General features: G+C 42.0%; 1 protein-coding gene across 1 annotated transcript in view; it reads right to left on the reverse strand.

Annotated features, from left to right (window-relative positions):
• Positions 1 to 20,206, reverse strand: part of CWF19L2 (CWF19 like cell cycle control factor 2) — a 117,791-nt gene that overhangs the window by 89,507 nt on the left and 8,078 nt on the right. The window contains exons 4-6 of the mRNA XM_066371591.1: positions 19,589 to 19,702; positions 18,262 to 18,381; positions 11,954 to 12,047 (exon numbers count right to left, since the gene is read on the reverse strand). Coding sequence (XP_066227688.1) covers positions 11,954 to 12,047; positions 18,262 to 18,381; positions 19,589 to 19,702 — 328 coding nt within the window. The remainder of the gene's footprint in view (positions 1 to 11,953; positions 12,048 to 18,261; positions 18,382 to 19,588; positions 19,703 to 20,206) is intronic.

The raw sequence follows: 20,206 nt of genomic DNA on the forward strand, positions 1-20,206 counted from the left end.
TAGTGCACTGGATGGGAAGCTAGGGTGAAGGATGCCCGCAATTAGCAAACTTCAAGCACCTCTGTTGGGGAGCCCCTGGGTCACTCTGCAAATGCCCGTTTAGCAAGAGCCATGACTTCCCCATGTGGATGTCTCCACAGGACGGAGGGGGAGTCGCCTCTATTGGTCCTAGCAAGGATCAGGAAACAGAGGAATGGGAAAACGGGTGGCTGAGGTATACTAGGCAAGGGTAGCTAGCTGAGGTCCTGCCCCATTGGACAGAACAGAGGACTGATCACCTTCTGGAGTAGTGACTCATCACCCTCCACAGGACAGGTCAGGACCGGTGACTGTCACCCTCCACAGGTGGTAGGAGGAGAAGACTGTGAAGTGTGGAGTGAATGAGATGGACAACGGGAGAGGGTTCCGACTTTCTCCCACAGGGCCAAAGTGAGTGTTGAGTCCCAAACCGCAATTCCATAGGGCGCCTTGTACAGCTAAGAGGTAGAATTGCGTGCTGATACTTGGTATCAGCCAGTCATAAACCAAGAGGGTCCAATATCTCCACAAGGGGAGTGGCTGGTGACAAACAAAGCCAGTGGCGTCCCCTCCAAATTCCCCTTACCATTTCCCCAATCCTTCCATATGGCGTCATCATTATCTGTCATGCGAGGTATGGGGGGGGGGGGGGTGTCACAGGGAAAATCCACTCTCCTGGCCAAGATGATGAACAACTTTAAAAAAGGGTTCTGGCCCTGGCCGGTTTGCTCAGTGGTAGAGCATCGGCCTGGCGTGCAGGAGTCCCGGGTTCGATTCCCGGCCAGGGCACACAGGAGAAGCGCCCATCTGCTTCTCCACCCCTCCCCCCTCCTTCCTCTCTGTCTCTCTCTTCCCCTCCCGCAGCTGAGGCTCCATTGGAGCAAAAAGATGGCCCGGGCGCTGGGGATGGCTCCTTGGCCTCTGCCCCAGGCACTAGAGTGGCTCTGGTCACGAGAGAGCGACGCCCCGGATGGGCAGAGCATCGCCCCCTGGTGGGCGTGCCGGGTGGAACCTGGTCGGGCGCATGCGGGAGTCTGTCTGACTGCCTCCCCGTTTCCAGCTTCAGAAAATTAAAAAAAATAAAATAAAATAAGGGTTCTCAGGGGATTAGTCACCATGTCCCCAAGAAAATTGAGAACCTTGTGTAAACTGGAACGGCCCACATTTGGGATTGGATGGCCAGCGGAAGGAAGCTTGGATAGGTCCACTGTGCAGAAAGTGTGGCAGGTGGTCACTGGAGATCCAGGCCACCCTGACCAGTTTCCCTACATAGGCGCTTGGCTCACGCTAGTTTTGCACCCTCACCCTTGGCTTGGAGACCAGGCATCCTCTGTTCTAGTAGCAAAGGTGGGGAAGCGTTCCACCCTACCTAAGAAGCAGCTGTTGCTGCCAGTACCAGAAATCTCGGTCTCTAGTAAACCAGAAGCAACAGAAACCTTGCCCCCGCCCCCCCCCCGCCCTAAAACTGGCAAGCCTTTACCCTTCTACACTCAGCCCCTCGTTCAATTCAGAGATTGCCACAGACCCAGGCCCATCAAGCCCTGGCATAAGCTTGCCTGAGCAAGAGACGCCTCCCATTGCTCTGCCAGAGCCAGTCCCCAGCTCTCCTCCCCTGGCTAGGAGGTTACACTCAAAGGCAGTGTCTGGTGTGCAAATGCCTCTGAGAAGTGAGAAACACAGTAATGGACAAAGATGGGCACTTGGTGGAATAGCGGTACTAGTGTACAAACCTTTTACTACCACCGATCTCAAATGGAAGCACCATACTCCCTCTTATACAGAAAAGCCTCAGGCGTAGCTGGATTTCATGCAATCCATATTCCAAACTCCCAATCCAACATATGCGAACTACCATCAATTACTCCTCGCTCTGTTCAATACAGAGGAAAGGTAAGGAGTAATGCAGGCAGAGACTAAGCGGCTAGAGGAGAATGCCCCTGAGGAACATCAGAACCCCACCGCGTATGCACAGGCCCAGGTGCCAGGAGAAGATCCTAAGTGCGACCCAAACAACGAAGAAGGCCTGAGGCAGCTCAGGAGATACAGGGAGGTCTTCCTTCAAGGCTTACAGAAGGAAAGCCAAGCCATTAACAATAACAAAGTAGCCGAACCTTTGCAAAGGAAAGATGAGAGTTCAGGCTATTTTTATGAGAGGTTATGTGAGGCCTACAGGATTTTTACTTCTTTTGATCCAGAGTCCAGAGAACCAGAGGATAGTTATTTGCATTTCGTCAGCCAGAGTGCAGGAGACATAAAAAAAGAAGCTCCAAAAGCTAGAAGGCTTTGCAGGAATGAATACTGCCCAGTTTCTAGAAGTAGCCAGTAAGGTTTATGTTAACAGAGAGGCTAAAATCAGAAAGGAAGAGGATGGTCAAATGAAAAAGGCGGTCAATCTCATAGCTGCTGCCCTCAGCCAGAGGGGCAAAGGGAATCCGCCCCCCATTCCAACAGGGGAAAAAGGCAGGCAAAGAAAAGGCAGTCAGGCAGGCCCCCCGCTGCAACATGACCAGTGTGCTATCTGTCAGAAAACTGGTCATTAGAACAAGCATCCCAACTAGGACAAGGGGGAGGCAATCTCGCCGGCCACCCACAAGGAGGAAAGCACACTGTTCAACGTAGTGGGAGAGTCCCTGTTCGACTGAGGTTGACTAAACTCAGGAGCCCCCAGAGTCCATGGTCCGCATGACAGTAAGGGGCCAACAGATAGACTTCCTAATTGATATGGGGGCTGAGTATTTGGTGGTGACTCAGCCAGTGGCGCCACTATCTCCCAATAGAGTGGACATCGTAGGGCCACAGGAGCACAGGCTGAGCAGGCGTCCTGCCAGCCCCACAAGTGCTCCCTAGAAGGTCGTAAAGTAATTCATCAGTTCCGGTATATGCCTGACTGCCTGCTTCCCTTACTAGGACTTGACCTGCTAGGCAAATTAGGGCTACTATATCTTTTGCTGACAACAGCCAGCCAGACTTGCAAGTGCCAGAGCCCAGGCTTGTCTTAACCCTAACTGTTCCCAGAGAGGAGTGGAGGATTTTTGCTACTGAATCTGGGAAAATGCCCAGTCAAAAGGTGATGCAGAAATGGACTGGAGTCTGGGCTGAGGACAATCCTCCTGGGCTGGCAATAAACCAAGTGCTGGTACAGACAGAGTTAAAACCTGGGGCCCTGCCTATTAGCCCGAGACAGTACCCGATTCCCTAAGAGGCCTTAGAAGGAATCCAGGTACATTTGCAGAGGCTTAAGGAGTACGGCATTATCATCCCATGCCAGTCGCCTTGGAACACTCCCTTGCTTCCTGTCAGGAAACCGGAAATCAATAACTACCGAATGGTACAAGACCTGAGAGCAGAAAACCAGCAGCAGTAACTGCATCTGACAATGCCAAACCCCTACACCCTCCTAAGTTTCCTCCCTGCCCAAGCCTCCTGGTTCACTTGCTTGAATTTAAAAGATGTCTTCTTCAGTATAAGACTAGCTCCAGAGATCTGTGAACTGTTTGCCTTCCCGTGGGAAGACTCATCTATAGGAGCAAAGGTGCAGCACACCTGGACCGGCTTCTACAAGGGCTCAAGAACTCCCCCACCATCTTTGCTTACAACCTCCAGTGGTTTCCAGCATAGGACACTGGATGCGTCCTCTTTCCGTATGTAGATGACTTGCTGCTAGGCCATGAGACTCTCCAAGGGTGCACCTGAGGAACAGATGAGCTCCAATGTTATCTAGAAAAAATGGATATAGGTCTCCAAGAAAAAGGCCCAGATCTGTCAGAGGCAAGTAAAGTACCTGGGATTCATTCTCCAGCAGGGAGAAAAGAGGCTGGGGCACAGCAGAAGTAAGTTATTCAAAACATCCTGGTCCCAATCACTAGGAAACAGGTCAGAGTTCCTGGCTGCAGTAGGATTCTGCCGTTTGTGGATCCCCAACTTTGCAGTGCTGGCAAAACCCCTCTACGAAGTCACAAAGGGGGTTGAAAAGGAACCCATGGAGCAGGGGGTTCCTTTTTTCATACTGCTTTTTCACACTTTCAAAAAGGAATTATAGGCTGCCCCAGCACTAGGCCTTCCCCATCTAGCAAAACCCTTTGTACTGTAGGTCTCTAAAAGAAGCAATAAGTGGTAGGTGTGTTGACCCAGGATCTAGGGTCATGGCCTTGCCCAGTTGCCTACCTTTCCAAAAGATTAGATGGGGTTGCTAAAGACTGGCCCTATGTTTAAGAGCAATGGCAGCCACGGCTGTTAGTACAAGAGGCAGACAAATTAACTTTGGGACAATAACTAAAAGTGCAGGTGCCACATGCCGTAGTAACTCTGATAAATGCCAATGCCCGCCTCACTAAATACTAGATCTAACTAGGTGAAAACCCAAGACTGGTAATAGAGGTGTGTACCACTTTAAATTCAGCCACGCTACTCCTGGTGCAAGAAGGAGAGCCACAGCACAATTGCAAGGAGGTGCCTGATCTATGTAGTGTATTCAAGCCAGCCGGACTTGTTAACAAGATTAGCCCATAAGAGACCCAGACTAGAGCAATATGTAGACGGAAGCAGCTCCATCAACTCAAGGGGAGAGGGGCAGGCAGGATTTCAGTAGTAACTCTGACAGACAGTGTAGAGGCACAGCCTCTAGCCCAAGGCACCTCCACCCAACAAGGAGAACTGATTGCCCTGACTCAAGCCTCAGAGCTCAGTGAAGGGAAAAGAACAAACATCTTTACTGACTCCCGTTTTGCCTTCTTACTCTCCAAGTACATGGGCAATATACAAGGAAAGAGGGCTCCTGACTGCAGAAGCAAAAGATCTTAAATATCCAGGAGAAATCCTCCAGCTGATGGAAGCAGTTTGGAAGCCAAAACAAGTAGCAGTAATTCACTGCTGAGGGCATCAGAAGGAGAAAACAGTAGAAGCCCATGGAAATGCTAGAGCAGAAGCTGAAACAGAGGGCCTCTACTCTGCCCTATTGCAAGGCCACAATAACCCCTCTCATCCCATGGGCCTCGAACCTTGCATCCAAATATTCAGAAAGGGAGAGAAGGTGGATAAAAAAAGAAGGGGCAAAAGAACTAAAGGACATCTGGATGCAATTGCCAGATGGTAAAATAGTCGTCACCCACCTTTTAGGACCAGCAGTAGTCCTGGCTCTGCACACAGCCACTCATTTAGGACAAGAAAAGAGAGAAAAGCTGCCAGGGAAACATTTCTACATCCCTCTCCTAGCAACTCTGGCCAAGAAAGTCAGCCTGCACTGCCCAGCCTGCCATCAGAACAACGCAAAACAAGGGCCTTCAGTGCTCCTGGGTATCCAGTCTTATGGGGCAGCCCCCTTGGAAGATGTGACCAATGAAACAGGGAGCGCCCTGACCTCCTTGTGCACCAACAAACCCAAATGCAAAATGCCATCTACCAAAACAGGTTGGCATTAGACTTTCTGTTGGCTGCAAAAATGGGAGTGTGCGGGAAGTTTAATTTTACTAATTGTTGCCTACAAATAGATAAGCAGGGGCAGGTAGTTGAGGATATCGAAAAAAAGATAACAAAATTAGCACATGTACCAGTGCAAGAATGGCATAGATAGAACCCTGACAGCCCTTTTAGGGGATGGTTCTCAGCTTTATGGGGGGTTCAAAACCCGGATAGTAGTCATCTTACTACTCCCTAGGGATTTGCTTAATAAGCCCATGTTTGTTGCCGCTATTAGTAAGCAGGCTAAAGAACATGATAGAAACCACAAAGTACAACTACGAGCTGCGGCACACATGTATTTTACTCACCACTACCAAGCTCTCCTTCAGAGTCTGGATGAAGAAAGTGAGACTCCAGTATGAAAGGCTTCTGGAGTCTCAAGGGGGGGGGAATGAAGGAGAAAGGGCTTGAAGTGCTGACTGACTGAGTCTGAAAAAAGTAACAAACCACAGCTGTGAAGCCCCTCTATCAGCTTCCTGAAATAACCTGCAACACAAGCAAGGAAAATGGGATATGTGAATAGTCAAGGACAAAAGTTTCTAACACCCTCTCTTACCCCCTCCCCTCCCGGAGAGGGTCATGTCAGGACAAAGAAGTCAAAGTCACGTAGGTCTGCAGGCAAAGAACTCAAATCAGGCCCATTTCATGTGAAAGCTAAAGCTATAAAGGTATATAAGACTCAGAAAAGCTAACTTCAGAAAGCTCATGTTGTGATGCCTAGTAGGCCACACTGCTCTGCAGGCTAATAAATCCTCTTCCTCCAGAACATTGTCTGAGGGTCTTTTGTTTCTGCAACAGGAGGACTCTGGAGCCAGAGGATTGAGTTTTTCTCTTTCCTCACGGATCTGAGGGAGGGAGGCAAGTTTAGCATGGGTTTTGTTTCAGAGCCGGGAGAAGTGGAGAGACTGAGCAGCAAAGGGTAAGGAGCTGAATTAAGACAGGCATGCAATCAAGAGCTGGAACACAGCCAGTTCCCAAGGTCTGTCCCCATAACTGGGCTCCACTTGTGATCATGGCGCACTGGGCGCATGCACAGCCTGCAGGACTCCTTGGATCTATGCACAATAAGCCCGTGGAGATCAGACCATGCAGCGCTGAGGCACGAGTGATCCGCGATTTGTGCCCGCAGTGCCATCGGCTCACATCGCACAGCCCCTGCCCTGCCCTCAGGCTGCATTTTCAATGGTATAGGAGGGAGCACCAGGGTGTGGCCCCACAGCTTCCCAGGTCCTGCATTGCTCCCCTTGCTGTGCGAAGAGTGGCAGTGGCAGATGCCCCACAGCTGACTCTCCTGGCTGCTTTCTCCTGTGAGAGGTGGAGGTGCCCCACTTTCAATAGCCTGGACTGTTGCAAGGTGGAGAAAAGCCCCCAGAGGCCTGAGCCTGCCATTGCTAGAGCCATAAAACTGTAAAGCCCTAACAACAAGCACCACCAACACAACTGTGGCCCTGCCTACATCATTACAACAATGTCTCAGCAGAGTTCCACCAAAGAATCTCACAGACGCAAAACTTGTGGTACAGTGCCACCTTCTGGAAAAAAGAAAAAGTAGCCTCTCAAAACTGAAAAAAATAAATTTTTGCTTTTTCTCATTTTTTCTTCTTTCCTTTTCCTTCTTTCTCTTTTTCCCATTTGAACTTCATTACCCTTAGCTATTATAGTCTTTTTTTATTTTTCATGAGGGTTTTATTTCTGATAATTCTCTTTTACTACCTTTATTCTCTCTTCCCTTTTCTTCTTCCTTTTTTTCTTTTTCCCTTCATGTGAACTTCATTTTTCTTCAAATTATTATATTTTTTACTCATACTTTTTTATGGTGTTTTGTTTTTTATTTCAGTTTTTTCTCTTTCTCTTTTTTCATTTTTACTCAATTCCTGCTCCTTGTTATCAGTTCTTGTTCTATTCATCGTTATTTATAAATTTTCATTTTTTCACTGTATTTTTTCAATTATCATTTTTATTATTTTTTTACTCATCTCTTGTTAGTGTGATTAACAATACCACTCTCAAATGCCATCAAGGAAAAAAGGAATCAATTATCATGGATACGCAAGACAGAGATGTAGCTCAGATAGCTGATGAAAAATCTCCAGGAAAAAATCTCAATTACATGGAAACCTTGGAGCTAACTAACAGAGAATTCAAAATTGAAGTACTAAAAATATTCAATAAGATTCAAGAAAACACTGAAAGGCAATTTAGTAAGCTCAAAAAACAAATTAATGAACAAAAAGAGTACTTCACCAAAGAAATTGAAACTATAAAAATGAACCAAACAGAAATAAAGAATTTAATACACAAACTGAAAAATGAGATAGCAGGCTAGCTAACAGATCAGGCCAGACAGAGGAGAGAATCTGTGACACTGAAGACAAGCAACTAGAGATACCACAGAAAGAAAAAGAGAGACAGTCACGGATTTTAAAAAATAAGAAAGCCATACAAGAATTGTCTGACTCCATTAGAAAGAGCAATATAAGAATAAGAATAATGGAAATAGCAGAAGAAGAAGAGAGGGGGAAAAGGAATGGAGAACATATTCAAATAAATAATCAAGAACTTCCAAAGCCTGTAGAAAGAGTTAGAGTAGAGCATCTGCTTGGCGTGTGGATGTCCTGGGTTCAATTCCTGGTCAGGGCACACAGGAGAAGCGACCATCTGCTTCTCCACCATTCCCCCTCTCCTTTCTTTCTCTCTCTTCTCCTCCAGCAGCCAAGTCTCCACTGGGGCAAGTTGGCGCAGGCGCTGAAGATGTCACCATGGCCTAGCCACAGGCACTAAAATGGCTCCAGTTACAACACAGCAACAGCCCCAGATGGGCAGAGCATCACCCCCTAGTGGGCTTGCTGGGTTGATCCCAGTCAGGTGCATGTGGGAGTCTGTCTCTCTGTCTCCCCACTCCTCACTTAAGAAAAATACAAAAACAAAAACAAAAATTTTTTTTTAAAAAAGAGCCTCAAATCCAAGAGCAAAGAACACCAAGTTACCTCAACCCAAACAGACTTACTCCAAGGCACATTGTAATGAAATTATCACAAATCAATGACAGAATCCTCAAGGCAGTCAAGGAAAAGAAGAATATAACATATAAAAGAGGGCCCATTAGGTTATCATCTGATTTCTCAGCAGAAACTCTACAAGCTAGAAGAGAATGAACTCCAACATTTAAAGTACTGAAAGAGAGGAATTACCAGGCAAAATACTATATCCATCAAAGCTATCCTTCAAATACAAAGGAGAAATAAAAACATTTATAGACATAGAGAAGCTGAGAGAATTTATCACCAGAAAACCCCCATTTCAGCAAATACTAAAGAAGGTTATCCAACCAGATACAAAGAATAAAACAAAACTACAAGTAAAAGCTCCAACAAGACCACAATAAAAACAAGGATAATCTGTGACAATAACATAAAAGGGGAGAAGACAAAGATGAGCAGTAGCAAAGGAGGGTGGAGTGCAGAAGCAATCACAACATAATGGACTTTTGTAAATATGAAAATTTTTCTTTTAATAACCTAATGGTAATGACCCCTGAATAAGTCACTACTGAAACATATAGTTTAAAAAAAGAAAATACAGCCTGACCGGGCAGTGGCACAGTGGATAGAGCGTCAGACTGAGATGCGGAGGACCCAGGTTCGAGACCCCAAGGTCGCCCCCTTGAGCGCGGGCTCATCTGGTTTGAGCAAAGTTCACCAGCTTGAGCCCTAGGTCACTGGCTCAAGCAAGGGGTTACTCGGTCTGCTGAAGGCCCGTAGTCAAGGCACATATGAGAAAGCAATCAATGAACAACTAAGGTGTCACAACGGAAAACTGATGATTGATGCTTCTCATCTCTCTCTGTTCCTGTCTGTCCCTATCTATCCCTCTCTCTGACTCTCTCTGTCACTGTAAAAAAAAAAAAAAAAAAAAAGAGAGAGAAAATACAGAGGAAGTATGGAATATCACGCAACAAAAACAACTGACAGAAAAACAAAGGAGGGAACCAAACAAGACACAGAGCTATCAGAAAGAAACATAAAATTGCTATAAGAAATCCTCAAGTGTCAATAATTACACTAAATGTAAATGAATTGAACTCACCAATAAAGAGACACAGAGTAGCAGATTGGATCAAAAAGTAAAACCCAACTGTATGCTGCTTTCAAGAAACACATGTAAGCTACAAGGACAAAAATACAGTCAGCCCTCGCCATACTGCGGTTACTTTTCATGGTCTCACTGTATCGGGGATTTTTATTCTTTATTTTTTTTTTTTTTATTTTTTTTTTTTTTGCATTTTTCTGAAGCTGGAAACAGGGAGAGACAGTCAGACAGACTCCCGCATGCACCCGACCGGGATCCACCCGGCACGCCCACCAGGGGCGATGCTCTGCCCCTCCGGGGCGTCGCTATGTTGCGACCAGAGCCACTCTAGCACCTGAGGCAGAGGCCACAGAGCCATCCCCAGTGCCCGGGCCGTCTTTGCTCCAATGGAGCCTTGGCTGCGGGAGGGGAAGAGAGAGACAGAAAGGAAGGCGCGGCGGAGGGGCGGAGAAGCAAATGGGCACTTCTCCTGTGTGCCCTGGCCGGGAATTGAACCCGGGTCCTCCGCATGCTGGGCCGACGCTCTACCTCTGAGCCAACCGGCCAGGGCCGGATTTTTAAATTGTATATATCTAAGTTTGTATTGTGAGTTTTTCGCTATATCACAGAATTTTGCGGTATATACGTATCTTTATATATTTATTATTTTAATTATTTTGAGGTAAAACAAGCATTTTCTAGCCTAAAAATATAAAAAATGTTAAATATATTAATTAAAACATATTAAAAGTATTAAATTGAAATAAAGCCTTAAAATATATATAAATAATAAAAATAAATATAAGGTTACTACTTGGCAAATTTTCACCTATCGCGGGGGGGGGGGGGAAGGGTCCTGAAACCTAAACCCCTTGATAGACGAAGCACCACTGTAGATTCAAAGTGAAAGGTTGAAAAACGATTCTCCAAGAAAATAATATCCAAAGAAAAGCAGGTGTAGCCATACCCATATCTGACAGTGCTGAATACAAGACAAAAAAGGTAACCAGAGACAAAGATGGTCATTTCATAATGATAAAGGGGACATTGTATCCAGAAGACATAACACTTCTTAATATAAATGCACCAAACCAGGGAGCACCAAAGTATATAAGACATGTATCTACTAACTGATCTAAAACTAGAAACAGACAAAAACACAATCATACCTGGAGATCTCAATACACTGCTGACGGTTCTAGACCATTCATCCAAACAGATAATCAATAAAGAAATATCGGCCTTAAATGAAACACTAGAACAAATGGACATAATAGAAATCTATAGGACATTTCATCCTAGAACATCAGAGTATACATTTTTCTCCAGTGTACATGGAACGTTCTACCCATGTTGAAAGGCAAAGAAAATGTTAGAATTACTAACAACTTTGGTAAACTACTAAAGAAAAATTACTTTTTTACAAAATAAACCTGTAAGGTAGCTCCAGAGACATTTCTACATAAAATACAAAAAAATTTTTCACTGGCCAAAATAAAAATAAACTATGTATACAAAGCAAGAAAATATTCTGATATATTAGTAAGATGAAAAAAATAACATCATGATTTACAACAGTATTATCTTATACTGGGTTAACTGTAGTTAAATGCACTTGCAGTAGAGTTGTCAAAGCAACACGTAATTGGCAAATAAGTATTCTTTTCAATGATGGTATCAAGTACAATTATGTGACACTTAAATATTTGTTTCTATCTGATGGAAAATACAGCACTATCTTACGATCAATACAAATTTTATAAATGCTGGAAAAGTAGGAATTTCTGAATATATGAAATGATGTCTTTAATGTTTGTATTAATACATTATCATCATGAAATTCCACAGACTTAATACTCTTTATGTTTTGTTATAGAATGTAACAAACCAAAGCATTATTTCCTCACAGAATTATACTTTGTAATAATCCATTCAAAACAAAAACTCAAATATAAAATCATTAGTAAGTAAAAAAATAAAATCAGTCTGCTCCAAAATATATCATCTTCCCACTTACTAATAATGTAAATAAGGCATCAAAAAGACTGCAAACAACATTTTATCATTGCTTAGCATATGTAAACTGAATGTTTAGTGATAATACCCAGATTTTCATAATATGAAACCATAAAAATTTCACATCACAGAATCAATACACTTAAGAGTTATTTTGCAAATATAGACACAAACAGATAATTACGGACTTGATCAAAATCACAGCATCAAGCAGAAATATTAAAATATCCAGTGATAAAATTTAGATTTACTGCATCTCAAAATCTGATTTGGATTATTAAGCATTTTTGAAATTCATAAAACATTTTCCAATCTACCAACAAATTCAGATCACTGCCTCAGGAATACCAAGTTATAAGAAATGTTTGTGTGGCTACAACACAAATATAGATACCTTTAGTAACTGATGACATATTATACTCTTCTGGTGGGAGACCTGTCCCGCCATCCTTCCAGTACGGATTCAATTCTCTTTCCAGCAGTCTGGACTAGAACAAAACATTCTCAGAGGTCAATATTCTAAAATAATTTCACCAGAAAATGTATTAATAAACAACGTATCTGAGAATCAGTTAACAGTTGTAACCTGGGACAAAGATTTAAAACATTCATAAGACACACTTTTCTGCAACTTTCAGGAAATAATGTCTAAAGTAATATTCATCCAACACTTCCATCAAATGCCTACTATGAATCAGAACTGTGCTAGATACAGAAGGTCTAACAGTCAATATGCCTGACTCCACCCCTGCTGGCTTCTAAGATAGGATTAGAGACAACAAACAAGTAACGGGCAAATGCTTTGCAATAAAAGTACAGAGTGCTAACACCACACAGAATTCAAACTCCTCTCACAATGAAGGATCAAAGACATCCTAGTAAGTAAGACGTGCAGTCTTAGATCTAAGAATAAGCAGAAATTAGCCAAATTTTCTTTTGTCGAGAGGAGGCACAGAGATGCTCCTGGTAAAAAGAACAACAGCATACTCATAAAACCCTAGGGAAAAATGAAAACATAACACTTTCAGGGAACTTAATCTAATCCAGGCTGACTAAAATATAGAAGCATAAGCAAACAGTGGTTAAGAGATTAGGGTGTACAATAATCAAGAACTAGGCCACATTAACCATTTTAAACTGCTGTTAAGGTTTTAGCTAGGGCACCAGTGAGCCATGAAAGAGACTGCCTAATATATATTACACAAAGAGCAAATGCGTTTCAGAGGACAGGAGAGTCTGAAAGCAAGATTAGAGGCTGGAATCCAGTCCAAAGATGGCAGCCAAAACCAGGAAAGAGATGACGGTAGCATAGTCACAATTTAAGTGCCTCCTGTGTTCCACACACTATTCTGGGCACTGGGGCTGAAATGAATAAGTCAGGCACAGTCCTTGCCATTAAAGAAACTATGATCTAGAGAAAGAGGAGAGGCAATTAGCAACATCAATATAGGTAAGGGCTACAAAGGTAAAGGGTTGCTGTGCAACCACATAGTAGAGGTTCCTAACTTGACTTTAAGAGGTCAGAAAATGCTAGAATTATTAACATTAATTATAGCAATTAGATGGAGAATGGAAAGAGTTAAATGTTAGTTTCCAGTAACATGATAAACTATCAAAAAGAAAAATGGTGGATAAAATTATTTTTAATGGCTTTTAAAATGTATCCATGAGCTGACAAAAAATAGTACAGAATCTTCAAAGGACAAAATTTAAGTTAAAGGTTAACTTAGAAGGATATGCAAAACCATAAGGATTTGATTTCTTTTGCAGCAAAGAGAGACTGTCACCTCTACTACAAAATCTCACAGTATCTACAATCAAAGAATCTCTTCCAGTGGTCTTGTCTAGAGTCTAGACACTCAGAGACACATCAGACACTTGACAGAATGAAAAGGTGGAATTACATCCCAAGGAGGACAACTGTTCTGTCTGAAAACACACAAATGAAAAAGGAAGAATATATAAAGAACTGCTACAAATCAGTAAGAAAAAGAAACTCAATAAAAATAAGCAAAAAACATACACAAGCAGTATAAGAAATCTGAATGACCAAAAAACATAAAAAGCTCTTTTGTAGTCATCAGACTGATGCATATTAAAAACAATAAAATATTACCACCCACCTATTAGTTTCCATGACAAAAATTTTAAAGTTTGACAATGCAGATAGTATGATAAAAGAACATACATTCTTTGGCAGTATAAACTGTTATACTCTCTTTGCAAGTTATTTGTAAAAGATAACTGCATATATTATAACATAGCAATTTCACTTCTAGATATACACCATGGAGAAATTTGCACACATGTGCATGAGAAAAAAATATAGTGTGGGTAAAAGTAGGTTTACAGTTGTTCAAACTGAAAATACAATAATTAATGAATAAATAATAATATAAGAAAAAACTGTGTCTCAAGTCATCACAACTGTAAAACCCCACCCTGTATATAAGGACGTTCGTTCAGCACAGTTTGTGAAAAACAACAAAACAATGTTAAATGTCCACAGCAACCCAAAAGGAATGGGTATTTGCAGCAGGTCATAGACAATGAAAGACTATACAGTGATTAAAAGGAATAAAACAAATAAAATATATCAACATGAATCAATCTCTAAAACGCCCTCAGTCCTGCCAGTCAAAATGGCTCATTAAGGTGCCAATCATCACCACCTCCCTGTTCAGGACAAACAGAAAAGATATACAAAATATAAAACATACTTCAGTTCAAAGCAAGACAAACAATTCTGTGGCCCAGAAAAGAACAGAAATGGAAAGCAGTAAACAGAACTGAAGCCACAGGCTTTACTGGGCTCTAAGTGCAAGCTTTAGAAAGTGATAGTCCTTAGTTAAATCTATACAAGATAAACACAAAAAGCACTTCTGCTGAAACAGGAGAATGAAGCCAGTCTCCCCACACAAAGCCAAGGACTGGGCTGGGGTGATCTCCTGCTTATAAAAGAAGACTGAAAAGTTGGCATCCATCTCCTTAACACTACAGACTGGGTTTATAGGTATATGCTATAGGTTTACAACTTATATAGCACAATGTGGGTATTAGAAGCGCCAGAGGACACAGATACAACCTTGAGCATCGATTTTCTTTTTTTTTTTTTGCATTTTTCCAAAGCTGGAAACGGGGAGGCAGTCAGACAGACTCCCGCATGCGCCCAACCGGGATCCACCCGGCACACCCACCAGGGGGTGATGCTCTGCCCCTGTGGGGCGTCGCTCTGTTGCATCCAGAGCCATCCTAGCGCCTGAGGCAGAGGCCACAGAGCCATCCCCAACAACCGGGCCATCTTTGCTCCAATGGAGCCTCGACTGCGGGAGGAGAAGAGAGAGACAGAGAGGAAGGAGAGGGGGAGGGGTGGAGAAGCAGATGGGCGCTTCTCCTGTGTGCCCTGGCCAGGAATCGAACCTGAGACTCCTGCACGCCAGGCCGATGCTCTACCACTGAGCCAACCGGTCAGGGCGAGCATCGATTTTCAAACATTTTTGTGACCTTGACCCAAAGTATGCCTGTCTCCTAAACTAAGGAAACAAAATTATCCTTATTACATGCAATACATGCTGACATGTTATATTATGAAATGTTGATTGCAACATATTAATTTCACGATCCACATTTTGAAAAACACTAGAGAACACCAAATAAATGATATCCTCAAAATCAAGAAGAGACATAAAAAATCAACATGGTTCACACCAAAACTTTACTTAAGAGCCATCATTTTAGACTTCTTTCCATTATCTTCACTTTATTCCTACTCTCATTACAAGAATTAACATCTAGTTCTACGACAGGGCCATTTTTTTATGAAACTAAATAATTATCAGTGTTAAGAATATGATGACATGCAAAAACCAACGCACTCAAACTGATGTGCAGATATCAGGACGTTCGCTAGTCTCAGTCACCAGTCTCAATGATTTACTTCTACACACAATAATCTGAATTTTTACCGAAGCAAAAATAAAAAACTATGATAGATTCTGAACTTCAGAACTAAACCCAGGGATTTAGGAAGCAATAAGGTAAAATCGTGGGGGAAGGATTAACAATTCTTCTACTTCAAATGTACAAAAAAGAAACAAGTTCTTACTATTGCAGAGTTCTACACCAGCTGCTAAGGGAGGATAGAAATATAAACAAAACAGTTTCTCAGAAAGCTATAATCTCCAAGGGAAATAGATAAAACTATTAAATTACAGTACTTTACAGAAAACTGCAAGTACTACACAGGAAAGGAGCAAATAAAGTGCTATGGAAACGTAAAGAAGAAATTTATATCAGTCCAAGAAAATAGGAAGAATTTCACAGAAGTTACCAAGTCAGGCTTGGAAGGATAAACAGAATGCAGACATAGGGAGAGAGAGGGAATTCACTCAGAAAGAACCAGATGAACAAAAACCGAGAGACAGAAATTTACAGAGAAATAAGAAGAAAAGTAATTAACCTAGTTTGGTTGAGGTACAGTGACCTAAGAGAGTCCAATCTAAGTTGTTTGGACTCTTAATTACAGGCAGCTTTTTTTTTGGGGGGGCCTTTATAGGAGAACAATAAATGCAGCACTTTTTTTTTTTTTTAATCCAGGCCCTGAACAAGTTAAATACAATAAAAAGTACAGGAGAGAAGACAAATTACCTTTATTTCTGATGAAGGATAAACTGGAAGAGAATTTTCTTTCAGTGAAAGTCAAATAAGCCTAGAACCTCAGCCCCGACAGGAAGGCCAACTGTCCCAGGCGTGGACAGCACGGAACCAACCCCCTCTCACCCCATGCCCTCACCCCGTGGTCTCTGCAGGCCGCCTGCTCCAGAAGCAGGAAAGGCAGGGCTCAGCAACATGCCCAGATTATTCTTTCCAAATTCAAAACAGACCACTGACTCCATATCCTCAAGGACAGCATGAGAAAAGAGGGCAGCATGAAATACCACCAGTGGGGCTTCTTCCTCCAGAGGGGAGCAGTAGAAATGGCAACGACACAGAGAACAAGACTTCTTAACAGGATACCCAGATCAAAATGATACTTGGAAAAAAATTAACAGAAGTTATTGTAATTGCCCAAGCAAGAGCAAACAAGGGCTTGAACTATAATATTTAACCCAAAACAGTTCTTAGTTCCAGAGACCGTCTTCAGTTCACTACACATATTAACTCAACTCCAGTATAGATGAGATACATGAGGCTCAGGGAGGGAAGACATAGGCACATCTAATACATGGATTCAACCAAGAGCAGTAGCAACAGGAATGAAAGAGAGGATGCAGCTGCAGAAGACAAAACCACATAGCAAATGAGTACATAAATAGATGCTGATGTAATTAAATCAAAGAAATTTATATAACAATTTGTAAGAAAAGATACATTAATTTAGAAAGCCTGAATATCAAAGCTGGAAAGCTGATACAATAAACACAATGAAAGTATGATTCTTAGGAAAGTGAAAGCAGTTTTATAAAAACTATTTGTAAGAAAAACTAATCACTATTTCAATCTATTAAAGATATTCAAGAGTTTACTATGTTCTACTATTTCACATGGAGAACAGGCCTAAATATTGGCAAAACATAAGACCACAAGCCAACAAAGACCAGCAACGTGGACTGTCAGTGCCCACAACAGCAGAGCACTATTTTAGAAGCAGGCTTGGACTGGCACTGGGGAAAATCAACTTCAGACTTCCGTGACTTCCCTTTCTTGCTCCACTATCCACTGATATCTTCCTATTGTACTTTCCCCTCTTCTTTTAGTACAGTGAGTCCCAACCCCTTCAGGTCTAACTCAGAAACAAAGACATTTTATAGAACTTAGTCAAGATATTTAAAAAACCCCTAGCTTCCAATGTTCCATATGGATAGCCAATACAGTTAGTTAACCACACAGTTAGTTAGATCTTCAGAATTAAAAATTAAATTAAAGGGGGAAAAAAACAGAAACAACATTGATCATAGGGCTCATGATCACTCTTTCTTATTTTTTCTTTATTAGTCTCTCTATGCTGCACCAAATGTAAATTCTTTTTCACTTATTCTTTCGGCTGTATTCAATCTGTCCTTTACCCATATACTGACTTTCTAATTTCAACTGTAATAATTTTCATTTCTATAAATTCTTACAGGCTCCTTCTCAAATCTGTCTTCTAAGTAATCTTTTATTAATATTTTCTAAACTTATTACTGTATAAAACTATTCAATATCTCAACAGATTAAGGTTTTATGGGTGTGATTCTGCAGCTTATTGTTTTCAGATGACTCCTTTTCACAGACTACCCTTGTATTTTCATGTACTTTGATTTTAGGTTATGGGAACCGTATTTGTAAATTGTCAGTGATACTCCAGAAAGGACTGGTATTTTACGTCTGTCAAGCGCTTACAGGCACTACCAACTCAAGAACTTGAAAATAAATTCTCACCTTAAAGATTTTCAGAACTCACAAGTAGCACAATTCAAGCTCTAAACCCTTATGGCTCCAAGCTATAAACCAAACTCAGTTATCACTCAACTGTATAAATTTATAAATCTAGTTTACCTTTAAACTGACTTTCTACAGGACACTTATTTTAAAAGAACTTAAATTTTATAGTTGTTCCCACTTATTTTTTTTATCTTACAAGTAAAACTGCATTTGTATAAATGTCTTTCAGCTCATTAAGGCAAATTAGGAAGTTAAAGTACAGTACTTAAAACATCTTACCTGTTCAAGTGCTTGGGCTTTCTCTTGCTCTATCTTCTTTATAGCTCCCTTTTCAGCTTTGAGTGATGAGGATGACACAGTTTTTACCGACATAAAATCAACAGTCATCCACTCATCCCTCTGTTAAGAAAAATAATTTTGATCTAAATTAAAACTTAACCATAAACACTTAATAGTTAAGGGTAGGTACTCTGGAGGCAGTCAAACCTGGGTTACATCCTACATGACCGTCTAATTTGAAGCCAAGTTTCTTATTCTCGCTACGCCTTATTCTCTCACCTGTAAAATGGAATAAAATCCCTACCTCTCAGGACTGTTTTAAGACATAAACAAGAAAACAGGTTTAAGGCATCCAGACCAGAGACTAACACAAAACAGACACCCAATCATCAGTTCCTTTTCACCTTTCTTCCTTCCCTGTGGCTAATAGTGTATCAATGGCGTTCTTCCTTGGCGTTCATAGCCCAATACCTGTGAACTATCCAACTATAAGTATTGTTACGAAAATTTTGTAGACATCAAGAGAAGGAAAGGAAAACTGATTAAACTCTAGTCACTGTAGAAAGGTTCAATAAAGGCACCAACAAGGTTTCAAGTTCTTTTCTGTTTTGGGGGGGGGGTGGGGTTGTATTTTTCTGAAGCTGGAAACGGGGAGAGACAGTCAGACAGACTCCCGCATGCGCCCGACCAGGATCCACCCGGCACACCCACCAGGGGGCTCTGCCCACCATGGGGCGATACTCTGCCCCTCCGGGGTGTCGCTCTGTTGCAACCAGAGCCACTCTAGAGCCTGGGGCAGAGGCCGGGGCCATCTTTGCTCCAATGGAGCCTCGGCTGCGGGAGGGGAAGAGAGAGACAGAGAGGAAGGAGAGGGGGAGGGGTGGAGAAGCAGATGGGCACTTCTCCTGTGTGCCCTGGCCGGAAATCGAACCCGGGACTTCTGCACACCAGGCCGACACTCTACCACTGAGCTAACCGGCCAGGGCCAGGTTTCAAGTTCTTAAAGTACTACTTCCCTCTACTCTCTGCAGACAGGTCAGATAAAGGTTTCAAGGTTTCAAGTACCTTAGGAGGAAAAGCCACTTCTATATCAATAGCCAGAGGTAGGAAACCTTCTAGATAAGGACTACAACAGGGAAAAGCACTTTCTTTCTCACAGAAGGGGAGTCTAAAGGCTCAGCAAACAGCATCACTGCCAAAATTATTCATAAAAATATATTATTTTCAAGAACTAATTTTTCTACTTAAGAAATTATAATCACCTTCCATTTAACATTCAAATAGTCTTATAAGTTCACACTTCCTTGTTTAAAAGCAGGTGGCTTACCCGAATAGCTTGGTTGTCCTCTTCTTTTTCTGACCTTTCACCTTTCAGTTTCCAGGCCTTTTCCTTGACAGGAGGCGGGGATGGAACCGCCTCAACCCACTCATCTTCAGAGCTCTAAAAATATGTAGCATATAAGTAAATTCTCAAATTTGCTTACTTTCATATAAAATCATGTGCTGTTTTTAAATAGCAAAAATTCAGCTTCCTAGAGAAAATTCACACATTTTACTTCCCCTTTAAAAAAAAAATCACTGAAAATTTGAAGAACATATAAACTCTTTATTTAGGAATATGCTCACAAAGCGCTGATCAAATTATTTCTATGTTCCTTAGTAGTTCACTATCAAGTCAAGGAAATGCAAACACAAAGGTTAGAACTGCTGGACAGAGAACTCACCAGAGTGCAGTTCCTACCTACATGAAGTAGTACATCTCACTAAACTAGAACAAAGGAAACAAACAGCAGCCATCTAAATGAGTTTGTCTCAAAGTTGCAAATGTTGAAATTTCTCTCAGTCTAAAAATGCAGAGATCTCAGTTAACAGCTAGGCTGGAAAAACACTTGGCTTACTGTGTTTAAATAACAAATTAGTAGATCAATGAAGTGGTATTTAATCA

Source organism: Saccopteryx leptura, chromosome 1, assembly GCF_036850995.1.
Source record: "Saccopteryx leptura isolate mSacLep1 chromosome 1, mSacLep1_pri_phased_curated, whole genome shotgun sequence".
Taxonomy (NCBI): Eukaryota; Metazoa; Chordata; class Mammalia; order Chiroptera; family Emballonuridae; genus Saccopteryx; species Saccopteryx leptura.